We start from the raw sequence: 17200 nt of genomic DNA, 5'->3' as shown, positions 1-17200 counted from the left end.
TAATTGCATCAGACATTTATTTTAATATTTTTGAAAATAACCAAGAAAATATTGATAAGTTACAAATTCCAGTTACAGAACATTAAATTTAGGATTTTTTTACCTTTGTAATGATGTAGAGAAATTTAAAAGCCAGGTGAACTAGTGGGGGAGGAGATGCACTGTCCCGTACTATATCCAACAAAGAATTCATCATCCCCTCTAATAAAAGGAGAGGAAAAACAGTGAGACTACATGCAGCTCACACAGTTTCTTGTACTTCTGATAGAAGAGAGGGAGACAGCAATAATATAATGGAAACACTACCAGCCACAGCAATCTTGTAATGCAAACACAGATCTTCCAGAGGAACAGATTTTTAAGTATATACACAGAAATTATTTAAGGATGACATTCCTACCTAAGTGGCAGTCCAAAAGGTGAGGCTGCTCCTGATACTTGTCCATTATACCTGAAAATGAAAAGATATCTGTAATAAACTACTCAAAGGCTCTTACAGAGCCTTAACTGTGAGATACCCTCAGATTCTGAACAGTTTTAGCTTAAGATTTCTGCATCCCTGAACTGCCACTACCTATAAGTGAGGTCAGAAAGTTAGAAAACCATAGAGTGGATGGAGCTTGGAACAACCTGGTCTAGTGGAAGGTGTCCCCATCATGGCAGGGAGGGTGGAATGAGATGATCTTTAAGGTCCCTTCCAACCCAGAGCAGTCTATAATTCTAAGTAACAGCACAAGCACAGTCTGTCCCCCTCACTCATTTACCTACACTAAATCATCAACCCACTCCCAGGAGTCTCTCCAATTTCCTTGGACAAACCTCTCACAGTACCACTTTGCAATGAGGCTGCTCCTCACAATCCTCAGAGCTAGTTTCTTATTTTGAAATAGAATACAGGGAATTATTCAGCAAAGAACAAAGGATCCTTAACAAATTTTAACCTCAACAAATACAAACTGCAGCTCTTACCACTGTGCTCCTCAAAACTGTTCACACCCCTTACTGTATTTTGCTGCCAGTAACACGGGCTCTTCCTTTTGGATACTGACTCAAGAAAGGACAAATTGAAATTGAATATTGAAAAAAAATAAGAACAAGTTGCCAGAGCTTTTAGACACAAAAGCTTTGTAATTTAAACACAGAATTAACAAAAAGCAGCTACGGAAATGAAAGCTGGATTCCCAAGGAGATCATTAAGTGATCCAGTGTTGCACTGGAGATTGCCTGGCCCATTTCAGATATTTGGTCAGAAAATAGCTTTTGAATTAGAAAACTAAAACCTCCTTAAGCTCCCCTTTTCCTGTATTTGTTTCTCTCACAAACACCTTTGCTCTCTGTCCTTTTTCTCTGCTTGACACATCAACACTTACATTTAAGCCATGACTGAACTCCAACAGTGCTGCAGTTGACCAGTGGATGACACTGCACAACCACCAGATGGTCCAACAGTATCCCTGTGCAACTCCACTGGGATACCAGAATGCCATCGAGAGGGAAACTTGAGCTCCTAATCATCACTAACTTCCCACCTTAATTAACGATGCCTTAAGCTGCCTACAGACAGCAGAACTAGTGAACACAAATTCCACCACCACCCAAAGCCACAGCTTTCCAGCAGAAGTGGAATTGAAGAGCAAATTCTTTTCCCAGCTCACAGCCTGGCAAAGGTAAAATAAAACCCCAAATATAAAAGCTGGAGTGAATGAACCTAAACCAGTTCCTCTAAAACTATTATTTCAAAAAAGATCTTCCTGTATTTTCCTACAAAACTGTAGTTGCAGATTAAACTGTTTCCCAAACCTCTGTTTCTAATGGTTCAACAAAAAATGAGCATCACGAGTTTTTCTGAGCGCTTTGGAAACCTTCGTTAAAATCCTCTGGAATGGGGGATTACTGCATTCTCTGTTCCCAGACAAAAGGTATGCCCCAAGTTTCAGTGTTCTAACCCACACATTGAGCATCTTGCCAGATTTGGGACATTTTGCCCAAGAAGGATCAATGACACCTGAGCACACTAAATATTATAACCCAATACTGAACCACATGCACAGTACCTCTGTTTTAAGCATATTGAGCCTGTATTTACTGGGCAACGATCTGCAGGCAGAAAGCTCATAAATACAATTTAAATGCACAGAAACACCACACTGATGTGACAGACAGAGAGGCACAGCAAGGTGATTGACTCAGGGAGATGCCACCTCTCAGACACCGAGGTTTTTCCAGCAATGGCTTTTCCTATCCCACTGAAATCTGACATTTCCTCCGTGATGCTGAACAACCTCACCAATGTGAGTGTTGCTGGTACTTCTGTCTGAGCAGTTACATGTCCATCACAGGCCTCCTCAGATGGAGCAGTCAGTTCAGCCAACCACTCTAATGCTACTGAGGAACTTCTGCAGGGTCAGCTCTCCAAATTTTGGGGATTTCTGCTTTATTGTTTGCCTACCTCATTTCTTGTTGTCAAAAACAGAGCTGCCGGATCAATATTTTGACTGCGAGTTTTGCAATTTCACCATCCTTTACAAAAATACTTGCAAAATGCCAGTCTGCTAAATTCAGTTTATAAATACATGCAGCACTGAATTAAGTTTTGAAAATCACCTCATCAGAACACTGACCCAACACACAGATGTGCCCTGAAACCAGGAGACCACGACATGCACCTCACTATGGCCTTTCCAGATTCAGCTGAGGCCTAGGGGCAGCTTTCATTAGGTGGCACAAAAGTCAAATCCAAGTTAACTCCACTTAAAAAAACAAACATGATCTGTATGGATTCAGCCACTCTTCACATTTCCCATGAAACAAAAAAGTAAAAATAGGAAACTGGCACTTTAAAGCAGAAAATGGATGTGTTTCAGTGAGTAATTAGGTAAAAAAACTACTTTATTTGACTGACATACAAAGTTTTAACTAAATTAAGGCCTGAATTTGAATAGGAACCTGGAGGCCCAACATGAGTCAGAATTCAGACTTCTGGAATCTAAGACCTAGGTTTTCATTTACAGTAGTTACCAGGTAATAAAAGAATATCTATATGGAAAACAAAATGAGCAAAGACCTAAATCTGAACTACCTGTTGATAAAGCTCCAGCATCATCACTGACCCAAAAATCAGCGGTTTGGTCCCTTTTTGGTAATCAGCAATAACAAAATGCATCATGCAGAATAAAATTTCTCTATCAAGCAATAGCAGGACCACTCCCTTTGGATGCCGTGCTTACCTATGAACCGTTCCACGGCCATTTCCCTTGTCACCAGCTCCCCGAAGACGCCCCTTAGGTTCCCGATGAGCTCCGCGACTTCCCTGCTCTCCGTGAAGCTGTCCAGGATGTTCTTCTCGCTGATGGCACCGGGCTCCCGCTCCTCGCCCTCCTCTGGCTCCGGCCCCACTCCGTCCATCCCGGCGGGCCCGGCGCTGGCAGTGACAGAGAGAAGGGTCGGTGCCACCGCCCGTCAGCCCCCGCCCGGCCCCGCCATGCGGCCACCGCGCCCCTCCCGCAGCCCCTCCCGCAGCCCCGCCCGGCCCTACCGGCCTCCGCCGCCGGCCCGCACCACGGAGCTCCCGGAGCCGCCGCCCTCGCCCCCGGCCGGCCCGGCGCGGTGCGACCACCCGGGACAAGCGCCCACCCGGGACAAGCGACCAAGCGCCCACCCGGCACAGGCGCCCAGAGCCGCCACGGGCCCGCCCCGCGCCGCCGCAGCTCCCGCCCTGCTACGGGCCGCCAGGAGGGACCAAAGGCGGCGGCGGCACCGCCTCCGAGCCCGGCCCGGCCCCTCCGCGGGGTGACGGGGAGCTGAGGCTCTGGAGACGCACACCGGGAATGGGGACATCCAGCTTGGGGATACTCAGCGGGGATGGGAGCACCCACCCTGGGGACACCTGCTGGGGATGGGGACATTCACCGGGGACAGGGACATCCACGGGGGATGAGGACACCCACCCTGGAGATAGCCACCGGCAACAGGGACACCCCCCAGGGATGGGGACACCCAGTCTGGAGATGGGGACATCCACCCTGGCGTCACCCATCCTAGGGATACCCAATGATGGGGTCCTGGACATGGGACAAGGATGGGGACACGGGCATGGGCACCCAAGCACTGGCTGAAGACGGAGATAGGAACCTCCTAGGGAAGGGATCAGGGATGGGGACCTGGGCACGGGGAGCTCAGGGAAAAGGACCAGGATAGGGACAACCTCGGTTGCACAAGGAGTGGGGGAGACAGCTGGATGATGCTGCTATCCATGACCTCCATGCCTTACCCCACCCACACCAAAACACTGCATTACATGGTTAATATGATAACGCATTATCTAAACCTCATACAATTCTGGAAACATTAGAAGCCTGAAAGCTACAACTACAGCTCCACTGATTATACAGGAAATTCAAGGAGGCACTTCAGCCTGGCCAGGACGTCAGAAAAGGTAGTTGCTCTTTACTGCTATCCAGCAGCTCCACCCACACCCAAATATTTTATCTTCAGGCTCAAGTTCATGAAATCAAACCACAATCACAAAACACATGTACACCGAATGGCTGGTTTCTGCAAGGCAAGTGTTTTATTTGAGAAGAAGTTTGAGTTCACAAGTACTTCCCAGTGTGATACAGGTCGGTTTGTTCACATCCAGAAACACCAGTGCACATGCAGTTTGCTCTTTCCTCAGATCTAGATCTTCCAGCCATCAGCTACAATTCCAACTGTATTCTTACTCTACTGTTCCACTTTTCCACCCTTATAGTTCAATTAAGTTTTATAACCAACCATGACAGATTCCCCTGATTCAAAGGAAGTAAAAATTTTTCACTATTCGTATCATATTTACAGAGAACAAAGCGCATTGTTTTAAACCAATTATAAGATCAAATTTTAAACTTTATTAAATCTTTACAGCACAACCTTTTAAAGTTGAAAAAAGTCTAAACATATTAGAGCGCTTTTGAATATAATATTTTAGTATTAGTCATGCCAACTGTCTGAAGCCTAAATATTCAGGTCATTCTTACCCAAACCTTCTAATTCATATTTGTGGGACTGCACTTACTTCTACTCTCCTCGCCACTCTCTTGCTTTAAAACCCCACAGAGTCACTAATGTACTCTAGCTCAGACTGTACACCAGTATCTTTGCTGAACAGTTTTCTCCCCAGATTCCCACTGCCTATGTTTTCTGTAAAAATAAAGCAGTAAGGGACAATAAAACCCCTTACAAATCCATCAGATTTGACGCTGTTCCTTCCATAACCCAGCGGTGGCACAACAGACCAGCTTTGCCCACTGCACTCATTTTCTAAAATTGAAAATCCATCAAGCACCAACCAACCCAGCAGCCACAGGTGCTTCCTCTCACCCAACCACGGAGCCTCCCTCCCACATTTTGCTGTCTTTTTACAAAGTTATTTAAATACGTTACTACTGTAGTACAACATACTGAAATATCACACTAAAACTATGAAATTTTACTATCAGCTTTGAGTGGTAACAACCTACTTATGACTGTATCGTTAATTACCAAGGAACCAGACATCCTTTCAGAAAATACCACTGGAATTTCAGTTCTTATCGTTCTTAACAAATGTGAGTAAATTACATTAAATAAATATTAGAAATATTATTAATTACATATGTTTGCCAAGTGCAGCCAAAGGGCCTTGTCTACTCGTTAAATTAAAAAGAGAATGTTTTCAGATTCATAGAATCTGACTGCAATTTTGGATTAGGACATTTGACATGCAAAAGGACAGGAAAGGGAAACAGAAGACTATGGAAATATTCATGGGAAAAGGGCTGGGAACACACAGAAAACTAAACCAGAACAAACAAAGGCAGAAGTAAGAACTTGTTATTCCTTCCAGCACCACAGCTGCATCTCTCCATAACAAACTGCTGATGGAGCAGCAGCAGGAGTGGGAAGATGCTGCTGTGGAACAACTGGGAACACAGCAGCTACGAAGTGAGAGAGCAAGGTCAGGCTGACTGTCGTGCTGCCTTTCCAAGCCAGTGGAGCCTTGACAAACAGGGCAGCCCTTTCCTTCAGCAGGGGAGGAATCTGTGCTGGGAAACTAGTGCCCAAGTTAAAGATTACACAATTGCTCTTAATTAGTGAGGCTCAAAAGTGCACTAAGCCTTCTCCATATCAGGTGTTTTACCATCAATTCCGAGTTTGTGGTACTTGGGATGAGCAGGGGCTGCTCATTTCTAAGGGACTATGTCAGAATTTCTCAAATGTACCTGGTTACTTTAGAAGTTTCCTCATCATGTTTAGGGTAGAGCCCCTGTACCCTGTCCCAAAATGGTTCCAGTGGTTTATGTAATTAAAGAGCTGATACAACTTGTTTCGTTTCTCAAATCCCGGAGCTTTGGGTATTATGCTGTGATAGGCAGAGAAAAAAGAGCTGCTGAACCCCCCAAACATTCCAGCAATGGCCAGTTCAAATTCCGAATGGCCATAGAAGGAGGCAGGGTCAAATATAATCGGCCCGGAGTCGTCCTCAGCCACATTCCCTGCCCACAGGTCCCCGTGCAGGAGAGCGGGAACAATTTCTACATCACAGAACATTTCAGGAATCTTTGGCTGAAAAAGCATAAACAGACATGTAACAATTAAAACGTTTTGAAGAAAATATTAAATAAAAGTACTGTAGCATGTTAGAGCCTGAGCTGGCCAAATGCTGCCTGTGTTCAGCCCTCATGGAGTGCTTTGGACGTTGATGGCAACAAGAACAAGCCAGTGATAAATGTTCTGGGTTGTTCTTGACAGAGCTTAGCAAAGCATTTAATTCACAGTCTATTATCAACACCTAGTACTGATACATTGTTTCTAGACATGGATACTGCTGGCCGTCATGAGAAATATAAAATAATTTCATTTAAACTAAGAAGTTTCAATGGCAAAAAGGACTGCAGTAAGCATCTGGACCAATGAACAGAAGAGAGGAACACATCCCTCGTGTTCCATGAGTGCTGCATGGAACATGGCCTGAACCAGCCTCAGCTGTAAGACTAGACCAGGTAAAATACAAATCTGTCCAGGCAGCAGAATTTCACCCACTTCATAAGACCAAGCTCTTAGGTGTTACCTTATTATTATTATTATTATCAGAAAAAATGTTAATGCTCAATTACGGGGTTTTTTCCCACTATATGTAAAAATTGAAAGAGCAGCAGGAATTCTGTTCAGCTGACAGTGTTTCTGGACCCACTGTGAAGCTCATCCAGACCCTGTTCTTCATTCCAAGCTAAGTAAATCCCTTATAAAACACCTTTACAATCCCACTGATACGCATTTTCTGAAATTCTAGAAAATAAATTTAAGACATGGTTCATACTTTGAGTTGTGACCAGAGCTCTCTGGCTTCTCTGTCTCCATAATCTTTTTCAATCAAATCCAGCTGAGCCTGGAGTCGGTGACGGATAAAGAAGGATGGCCAGTCACTCTGCCACTCATTCACCTGGAAAATACAACACGAGTTTGTAACACACAATTTTAACATATGTGCAGCCAGTGTTAATAACAGAGATCCAGTTAAAACATTCAATGCTGACACAATGGCCTGGACAATGTCAGTGTGACCAGTGCACAGAGACATCAGATGTTTTGCTTTGGGACTGCTGCTCTCCACCACACTTAGGTGGGGCTCTCTTTAATATAAGTTGAGTTTCTGGCTATTTTCATTCATTCCCATTTTCTTAATGTATTTTAGAGGGAGAGTTCCTGGTGAGACCATTTCAGTTGTTCAATATCATGTTTCAAATCTTTCTGGAAAGGCAGAAGTATTTATTCATTTTTACTGGGTAACACGTTTCTAATTTGGTGAAAAGTTGTACTTAGCAAAGAGTTTTGAGATACTGGAGGTTCGTTCAGTTAAGTCATAGAATGAAATCCTGACACATGCAGAGCCTCAAAGAGCCCTTTCCAGTGTCTCATGAGACATGTTGCATGATGAGGCTCTCCAAAAGCAGTGGAGAGATCCATACAGTAGGGGTTAATAAAACCAACACATCCAAAGGGACACTGATTTTTTTAAGTATCACCAAGCTAAAGAACCACCACATCATTCCAAATTCTCACTCAATCCACCACATCTGCTGGCCACATGCACAGTTCCAGCGCACATACATTGGATAGATTTTGTGATCTCTGGGCAGTCAAGGCAGGATGGAACAGGGAAAGCAAAGCTGTGCTCAGAAAGCTGAAGACAAATGGAGCAAGTTTGTGTATGAGGAGTTTACAGACCTGTACAAGTGCCTGTTGGCTTTCACACCTGTGGAACTGACCATACCTGTGGGATATAACCACAGCAAGTGGCTGTGTGGAATCCAAACCGATCCACAAACTGGGACTCGGAGTGACCGGCTCCTTTTCCTACAGAACAAAATAAATATTAGGGCCTTTGAGATCTTTACATGGTAAAGTTTGCAAAGACAGAACCTAATTTCAAAAAATAGGCAGAAAAAGTTACTTTAAGCAATAAGTTACACTTATTTCATGGTCACAACCCTTTCAAAAGCTGGAAAGAACTCTTATGGACTTGAAGATGCTGAATGGAAATAGAGGCATAGTCAGTCACAGTCAGTGAGTTTGCTTTGGATAAAGGAGTTGGACATTTCGGAAAGGAGCCCAAACACAGAGTCACAATCTGCTGTTCTGACACTTGGACATGTTGCCATTAAATGTGGCTTGGGTTTGATTCATAGATTATTTGGGACCTGCCAGTAATTTGGCCTTCACTCAAAAAAAAATGGATTAAAATTTGTCCACCACTAAGAGTCAGACCCAGTCCACCTCTGAAGTCATTGGAACAACACAGATACAGACTGGTACTAAAAAAATAATTCTTTATATAGCTGAGGTTTTTTTTCATTTATGCTTTAATTCACTTTGAGGAGCAGCAATTTTTGAATATTTTGCCACTTATTTGAGTTCAAAAACGTCATCCCCAATATCTTTAAAAGGGAACTTTATTCTGCACTTACTAAGGAACAATATTCTGTAATCAGTTAATTATCTAAACCAACAGCAAGCAAAAAATAGGATTTCTATAAGCTCAAGAGCATTTTAAGAGAGTACATGAGGCTGAAATGTTTCACTGACACTGAAGAAGAGTCCAAATTGTCAGTTTGACTTAGGAGAGCTGGAAGTTCTAACAACCAAGTGTTAGTGCTATTTCTTACTAAATTTCAGAATCCACGTCATTTTGTACAACAAAGTATACACGGAATGAAGAATTCAAAATAAATTAATTTTGTTTTGCCAAGGTTAAAATGATGTGTTTAAAAATCACAATAGTAGTTCAAGCTGCTGTGTGTATAAGGTCCATTTTGAGAAGTGTGGCATAGGGACAAGAGGGACATGGCCCATGAAACTGTCCTAGTGTTGACTTTAATTATCATGAAAATGATAATGCAATGCTGCACCACAGCCAAAGGAATTGTTTCCTTTTTGGTTTAGTACATGACATCAATACTCTACCAATTGTGCTTCCCTCAGTCCTCAGCTTCTCTCCAAGTTTCTGGTTATAAAGATGAAGCTCTGCTATCTGCTCTCCCAGCTTTGAAGAGTATCTGTAGGATCAAATAAACCAAAAAGAAACTGAAGCAAGTGAACAAATATTATAGGGAAAAAAACCCCTCAATTAAATATGACCAAGGCTATTTCCAGCAAACATAGAACCTTAATCAATTTCACAAGCACCTAACAGGGACCAAATGCCTTGATAACAGCTCTGAAGACACAGATAATGCAATAAACACACTAAATGCTCTTGCAAGAAAGGTAAAGAGAACACAAGGTGGTATAAACAGGAGCAGTAAAGGCAAGAGGATTGTGTGCTCCTCCTTATCAGCTCCACTATCAGCAGAGAACAGAACTGTTGGGCTTTACCCTTCCAAATCAGCTGAACAGCACTTGGAAGGGTAAGTCTGAAAAGAAGCCATAGGCAGGGATTTAATCGAGGCTGCCTAATGCTGAAGGCAGACAACTAAAAACCAGTTAAATATTCCACAGGTATCTTAACAGGAGTTTCAAGGATGGAAACTAATTTCTTCTCCATGCCCAGAATGGGGGGGGGGGGGGAAATGATGGATTTAAAATCGCAACCAGAAGGACTAAGGTTAGACACTGGAAAATCCTTCCTAGGAACAGTGGGATGGATTAGAATAGACTGTTTGTGGACGCTGTGGAATTGCCATTATTGTCCCAAATAAAACAGATGGGTTGGACAACCAGCAGCCAGAAGAGCCATAGGCATGACACTGTTGCCATATAGAGGCCTGGAACACAGCAGTGAGCTCTGAAAGTCTGATTTCAGGAACATATGACTCCTGAATTCCATGTTCAGTTTGGCTGACAGATGAAATGCAAATTCATGTCATCTTAACTTAATCATGAAGTAAATCATACTGGAAGATTCTACTTAGAGAAGCAGAGGTTTCAAAGACCTAAGCAGCCCGTAAGGTTAAAGAAACCTGTTGGGCTGGGAAAAGAAACTCCAATGAAAAATCTCATGAGAGAACAATGGGCCAACTCAGCTGTGATTACATTCCCTTCAGCAGCATCTCAGCACATGTGGACCAGCACACAAATGAGTAGTGACATCCATTTGTACTGCAGGAGAAGCAAAATATGGACAAGGAGTGTGTACACACACATATATAGATAGATAGATACATACATACATACATACATATATATATTTTTTAATATGTACACAGAGAAACACAGATCTCAACAGAGAGCAGCTCTGTCTCTGAGAGAATAAAGCTACTCTGCTCATGAAGTTTCCTGGCTGACTGTAAGATATAAAAAAAAGATACAAAACATAGTAAAAAGAGATGCATGGACATACTTGTTGAGGTGCTTCATCTTTAGGTACTCCATGGCAAACATGGCTCCTCCTCCAGGCAGGTCAATCACTTTGATGGGCTGAGGCACTCTCACAATCTTGGTTTTCCGAATCGCTTCCAGACTTGCCATTTCCCCTTCAAACATTTTTCTAGCCTGTCGAGGAATAGGAATATCCTTGGGCTAAACTATGGATGTCTACAATGAGTACTTCGGAAAAAACAGACTTTTGACAAAGTGGCAAGGAGTTAATTCCTCTTGATAAAAGGAGAGAGCTGCAGCAAGGCTTCAGTCCACACAGGAAGACTTAAGGCCCTAACTTTTGGTTTTTTCCTAAATTTATCCCAGGGTTGTAGGATATGTCACATTTCACCCTGATTTCCAGCTGCTTATGAAGACACCAAACTACCTGGATGCAATAGCACCTCTGAGGATAATGTGGCCACTGCTAAATGATGTAAGATTGAGCCCTTAAACTGGTTCTTCTTTTCCCACAGGCCACTGGATGGAGACGATGGCACAAATATTCAGCATTTGCTCTGCATTTTTGAAGCAAAGGTGCTGTTCTTCACAGCAGTTTAGGATGATTTTGATATTGATAAAGCAAATTTCTGATACACTGTGGTGTTAGAAAAAGCAATTGAGTATCCATTTAGTAATAGAAAAGTCAAGAGTTTGGCTTAAGAAGCTGCAAGAGCTTTACTTTTAGACATGCAAAAAGCAACGGGGACATTTGAACTTCTGTAGCTGTAAAGATAATATGTGAGCTTTAGCACTGGCCCCTGTTTGTGCCCTCCCATTATTGATCCTCCCAACTGGAACATGAAAAGGAACGCAGTGAATGCAAAGCCAGCTCTGGGCCTTTCCAAACTCCAAGTACCACAATAACAGCTTTGTGCTTGGCCTCCTTTTTACAGGAATTACAGCTCATTCCTGCTGTTGAGGACTATCACATCACATTACACTGCATTTCACACTAACCAAACCTGCTACATTAATTCTGGATATAAAATAGACACAGCTTTAAAAAGAATACTGAGAACTGGAATAATTATGCATTATCAACAATCAGCTGCTTTTAAAAATAAAAAGCCATCTCTATGCAATCATAAGATCTGCTGGCATTGACCTGAGGTTTGTGGTTGATTTTCACAAATACCCGTCCGCTGTCTGTCTCATACGTTTGGCCTTGGCTGATGCATCCTCCCCCAGAGCTCCCCAGTGCCTTCAGAACGTTGGTGTTCAGCTCTGCCTTCAGGATTTTCTCCATGGTCATTTCCAGGCTGCTGCAGCCGCTCCTCTGTTAAACCTGCTGCGAAACGGGATTAAAGGTCTGGGTCCTTCTGTCACTGTCACTCTGCGATGAGGTAGGAAGGGCCACCCACCACAGAAAAAAATTTAAAAAGCAGCTGAAAAAATAGCTCAGCCAGAGAGAATGTTTCAAAATGCTTTTCTTGCCGTGGGCTTTTATAGCTATACATGAAAAATAAAATTCTTTATAAATATTTGCTAGAATAAACTGGAGAGATTTATTCTAGGAGAGGTGGGTCCTGGGGCCTCTCAGCGGTGCTGGAGCTGCTGGTATTTGTAGTTTGGAGCCGCTGTAAAGCTCCGGGATCGCCTGCGGAAGGACCGTTTTAGGCCAATCCACTAGAGGGAAGCTGAAGGCAGCCCCAGGAATGGCCACAGGCGCTCTATCGGGGGCGTTCGGTGTGAAATCCAAAGATGCAGCCTATAAAGATGTGGTTAAATCCGCTAATCGGCCGGGCTGGTTGCGGGGAGGACGAGGAGCCAGGCGGGAAGCCCGGCTGGAGCCCACGATTCCCTGCGGGAATTCCTGCTGGTGCGGGACAGGGCCGTGGGGAGGGGGGAGATCCCGGCCGGGCTGCGGGACGGGACCGCCGGGCGGCCCTGCGGGCACAGCGCGGGTGAGCGGCACCCCCGGGAGCCCGGTGTGAGGGGCGGCTGCTGCCGGTGTGAGGGGGAGGAGGCTGTCCCGGTGTGAGGGGCGGCTGCTGCCGGTGTGAGGGGGAGGAGGCTGTCCCGGTGTGAGGGGGGACTGTTCCTGCAGTGATGGGAGGGCTGTTCCCGGTGTGAGGGGCGGCTGCTCCCGGTGTGAGGGGGAGGAGGCTGTCCCGGTGTGAGGGGCGGCTGCTGCCGGTGTGAGGTGGGGACTGTTCCTGCAGTGATGGAGGGCTGTTCCCGGTGTGAGGGGCGGCTGCTCCCGGTGTGAGAAGGGGGAGGCTGTCCCGATGTGAGGGGGCCTGCTGCCGGTGTGAGGTGGGGACTTCCTGCAGTGATGGGAAGGCTGTTCCCGGTGTGAGGATGGGCTGCTGCCGGTGTGAGGGGGGGACTGTTCCTGCAGTGATGAGAGGGCTGTTCCCGGTGTCAGGGGCGGCTGCTCCCGGTGTGAGGGGGACACTGTTCCTGCAGTGATAGAGGGCTGCTCCCGGTGTGAGGGGGGGATTGCTCCCGGTGTATCAGAGGGCTGTTCCCACTGTTATGGGAACAGGTGTTCCCGGTGTTATGGGGGGCTGTTCCCGGCGGGATGGGGGCTGCTCCCGGTGTACCAAGGGGCTGTTCCCGGTGTGAGGGGCGGCTGTTCCTGCCGGGATGGGGGCCTGCTCCCGGTGTGAGGCGGGGGAGACCGCTCTTGCAGTGATGAGGAGCTGTTCCTGGTGTAAGGGCTGGCGGGGGGGCAGTTCCCGGTGTAACGGGAGGCTGTTCCCGCTGCGAAGAGGGGCTGCTCCCGCTGTGAGGAGCAGCTGTTCCTGGTGTTATGGGGGACAGTTCCCGCTGTGAGGGGATGCTGTTCCCGGTGTTATGGGGGACAGTTCCCGCTGTGAGGAGATGCTGTTCCCGGTGTTATGGGGGACAGTTCCCGCTGTGAGGAGATGCTGTTCCCGGTGTTATGGGGGACAGCTCCCGCTGTGAGGAGCAGCTGTTCCCGGTGTTATGGGGGACAGCTCCCGCTGTGAGGAGATGCTGTTCCCGGTGTTATGGGGGACAGCTCCCGCTGTGAGGAGATGCTGTTCCCGGTGTTATGGGGGACAGCTCCCGCTGTGAGGAGATGCTGTTCCCGGTGTTATGGGGGACAGTTCCCGCTGTGAGGGCGGTCTGACCCTGTTCCCCGCTCCGCACAAGCTCCCCGTGGCCCTCCAGAGCCGAACACGCGGATTCCTGTTTAATGGCAGCGCAGACTCCATGTACGTATCGCACTGACAAAAATTAGAGCATGAAGTCTTATTTTAGAGCTTGCTCACCACAGAAATGCTGCTTTGGGATGAATGACACATCCAATGCCACCGAAAGGACATGACATTTTGCTGCTGGATTTTCGTTCAGTGTTTTAGTTTCTGATGTGCACAACACCATTGGTTTCACTAGTTTGTGTGTTACTATACAGGGGATAAATACCATTAGATTCAATTCTTAATTCCATGAAAGCTGGAAAGTTACTTATTAATAAAAATAAAAGAAAATCCTGTCTTTCTGCAAATGATTAAAAATATAAAAATGAGTCATGGGCCTACATATTCAGGCAGAGGTGCTTAAAATGCATTAAACACAATGAATATATATTAAACACAAGTAAAATGTGTTCAATACAATAAAATGTATGAAATATACTTAACAATGGTATTTATCATTGTTAAATTCTACCAATAGTGTGACAAACTCTGTAATGCTACAATTGTGCATTTGGATTCTTTGTGAAGTTCCCTCAGTAACTTTTAAGGACAAATTTCACTAAGCTAAAAATGGATCTATAATTATTATGTACATGCACAACAAGGTTTTCTCTCATTAGTATATGTAATTAATTTGATAAATGTTTTTGTATGTTTTTTAATACTTTGGGGAATTAGTTTGTAGGTTAAATACTTTTCTGTAAAAAAAAATTACATTTCATACCACTCTAGGAGAAAGTTCTAGGAGAAAAATGCCACAGACACTGTGGTAAAAGAAACACAACTTGAAGATCACTATTTCAAAAATAAATAAATCGAATATTTCTGGAAAATAAATCCTTTCTTTAGATTCTTCAGAACAGAAAATATTTCTTTAACTGGAGAGGGTTGGCTTTATCTTCCTTTAGAAGAATTTGAGGAACAATTTGCTTGAATTAGACACCAGGAATGTGAACTCAGCGTTTAGGTGTCATGTAAGGCTTCTGATACAACATCTGTCTACCAAATTGTTACCTGAAACGTGGAAGAATAACTCAAGCCAAGTCTTTCATGTGTGAAGGGATTGTGTGACTCCTTCTCCTCAGTAATAACAATTCTTCGGTGCAGCTTCATCCCAGTTTCCCATCAGCATCTTCACTGCAGTGAGATACCACCAAGTGTCTGTGATGTTCCTCCTGGACCAGCACTGACGTCCTCTGTGAGTGTGGAAATTCTGGCCAGTAGAATGCCAGAGCGGTGCCAGGACCTGGAGCAATCAATGCAGCAGCTTAAAGAAAAGAGCCATCAGAACAAGTCCTCCCACAGTTAAAGCCTGACCGGCAAACCCAGGTGCGGTGGGAGGAATTCCTGCGGGTGTGTCCCCGGGCGATGATGAGCAGGCTCCACCCGCTGGGCTGCGTGTGCTGGGGGGGCTCAGGGAAGCGCCGGCGGGATGGAGCTGCTGGGATGTTGAAGTGTCACCTCCAGTCCTGCAGGACACGTACAGGGCTGCCTACAGCTCCAAGGGGTTCAACGTGGATCGGAGACACCCAGACTTTGGGAGTGCTCTGGATATGCCCGCCTAGTGTGCGGGTGCAGGATGAACAGTTCTGTCCCATGGCTACACTGGTTTATTTCTTCCAAATGACAGCCTTGGCCTCCTCAGTTACCAGCCTGGTCCCTTTCTGTAGGTGATATGCAGGAAGAATGCCTGGCTGGAGGGAGCATTACCGCGGATGTGTTTGTCCCCAAGGCCAGAGTCTCTGTTCCTCCTGCCAGCCAGGATAAAGATAAGGTAAGGAGAGGCTGGAGCAGCGCTCCTCACTCCTGGTAACGCCTGTAGCAATCCCACATGGATTAAGTAAAGCCTGGGGCCCTAGTTGGGCAGGAGAAGCTTTAGAAAAAAAAAAAACAAAGAAGGATTTGTTATTTCATATTACCCAGTCTCTTGGCTGCCTGAGGAAACAAAATCTCATAAAGATGCAATGTGATTATTCTATTTTTCATATATGTGTGAGTACCCAAAGAATACTATAGCAGCTGGTCTATGCAGAGCTCCGGGGCTGCACTCAGCTGTTGTGCACTGAAAAGCTGAGGTCACTTCCCAACAGAGCTGGTCACAAATCCGAGATGCAACATCTGCGAAGGCACAGAGTGAGCACAGAAAGAGGTGAACACACAGGAGGGACGGGGAACAGCTGGTGTAGGTGTGAGCACAACACAGGAGTTGGAGTCCAGAGGAGTTGGAGTCCAGAGGAGTCTGGGCTCCAGCTCATCATACAGCCATGGAATAATTCGGGTTGGAAGGGACATCACCAGGCTGCTGGGTCCATCCTCTTGCTTGAAGTAAAATTACTATTTAACTCCAGTTAGAGTGCTCAGGGCCGTGGGTCCCGAGAACTTCCACATTTTCAAGACGTATTGGTGGTGTTGGTTGGGTTTGGGGGTTGGTTTGTGTTTTTGTCAAGTCAGGGAATCGCTATTTTAGCGTGTCCTAACCGCAGCTCCTGTGGTTTTAATGGTTTAATGTAGAAGTTCTTACCAAACAGTCCTTTGCAGCTGGGAGGAGCCCGGGCCACCCATTGTCCCCTCCGGCCCGGCGGTCAGTCCCGGTGTCTCCCGGCGGTCAGTCCCGGTGTCTCCCGGCGGTCAGTCCCGGTGTCTCCCGGGGGTCAGTCCCGCTCTCTCCCGGGGGTCAGTCCCGGTGTCTCCCGGGGGTCAGTCCCGCTCTCTCCCGGCGGTCAGTCCCGGTGTCTCCCGGCGGTCAGTCCCGGTGTCTCCCGGCGGTCAGTCCCGGTGTCTCCCGGGGGTCAGTCCCGCTCTCTCCCGGCGGTCAGTCCCGGTGTCTCCCGGCGGTCAGTCCCGGTGTCTCCCGGGGGTCAGTCCCGGTGTCTCCCGGCGGTCAGTCCCGGTGTCTCCCGGGGGTCAGTCCCGGTGTCTCCCGGGGGTCAGTCCCGCTCTCTCCCGGGGGTCAGTCCCGGTGTCTCCCGGGGGTCAGTCCCGCTCTCTCCCGGCGGTCAGTCCCGGTGTCTCCCGGCGGTCAGTCCCGGTGTCTCCCGGGGGTCAGTCCCGCTCTCTCCCGGCGGTCAGTCCCGGTGTCTCCCGGCGGTCAGTCCCGGTGTCTCCCGGGGGTCACTCCCGCTCTCTCCCGGCGGTCAGTCCCGGTGTCTCCCGGCGGT

The 17200-nt window shown here is 46.3% G+C and overlaps 2 protein-coding genes across 3 annotated transcripts in view; both read right to left on the bottom strand.

Moving 5' to 3' along the window:
* Positions 1-3660, bottom strand: part of TBCD (tubulin folding cofactor D) — a 115227-nt gene extending 111567 nt beyond the window's left edge. The window contains exons 1-4 of the mRNA XM_048323369.1: positions 3536-3660; positions 3228-3421; positions 401-451; positions 104-201 (exon numbers count right to left, since the gene is read on the bottom strand). Of these exons, the coding sequence (XP_048179326.1) occupies positions 104-201; positions 401-451; positions 3228-3405 (327 nt within the window). The 5' untranslated portion in view covers positions 3406-3421; positions 3536-3660. The remainder of the gene's footprint in view (positions 1-103; positions 202-400; positions 452-3227; positions 3422-3535) is intronic.
* Positions 3661-4548: 888 nt separating this feature from the next.
* FN3K (fructosamine 3 kinase) lies at positions 4549-16649 on the bottom strand. 2 transcript variants are annotated; one of them, XM_048323796.1, is made up of 7 exons: positions 16564-16649; positions 15057-15915; positions 10856-11007; positions 9481-9572; positions 8291-8373; positions 7337-7459; positions 4549-6582 (listed from the first exon to the last, which is right to left on the bottom strand). In XM_048323796.1, exons 2-7 carry the CDS (start codon positions 15153-15155, stop codon positions 6244-6246), a joined length of 888 nt encoding a protein of 295 aa, XP_048179753.1. In that variant the 5' UTR covers positions 15156-15915; positions 16564-16649; the 3' UTR covers positions 4549-6243. The 2 variants fall into 2 exon arrangements, with proteins under 2 accessions (XP_048179753.1, XP_048179752.1); XM_048323795.1 differs by lacking the exon at positions 16564-16649 and adding an exon at positions 11981-12160 and having other exon boundaries at positions 15057-15142.
* Between the last annotated feature and the right edge of the window lie 551 nt (positions 16650-17200).

Source organism: Corvus hawaiiensis, chromosome 19 (assembly GCF_020740725.1).
Source record: "Corvus hawaiiensis isolate bCorHaw1 chromosome 19, bCorHaw1.pri.cur, whole genome shotgun sequence".
In the NCBI taxonomy this organism is placed as follows: domain Eukaryota; kingdom Metazoa; phylum Chordata; class Aves; order Passeriformes; family Corvidae; genus Corvus; species Corvus hawaiiensis.
Note: the sequence above shows the minus strand (reverse complement) of the source record. Positions and strands in the feature narration are given on the sequence as shown.

Coding starts and splice junctions, on each gene's coding strand:
- FN3K (XM_048323795.1), bottom strand. CDS start 12,127: ATGACCATGGAGAAAATCCTGAAGGCAGAGCTGAACACCAACGTTCTG. Junction 9,573..10,855: donor AAGATGAAGCACCTCAACAA/GTATGTCCATGC, acceptor TTGATCCTACAG/ATACTCTTCAAAGCTGGGAG. Junction 8,374..9,480: donor GACTGAGGGAAGCACAATTG/GTAGAGTATTGA, acceptor TTTGTTCTGTAG/GAAAAGGAGCCGGTCACTCC.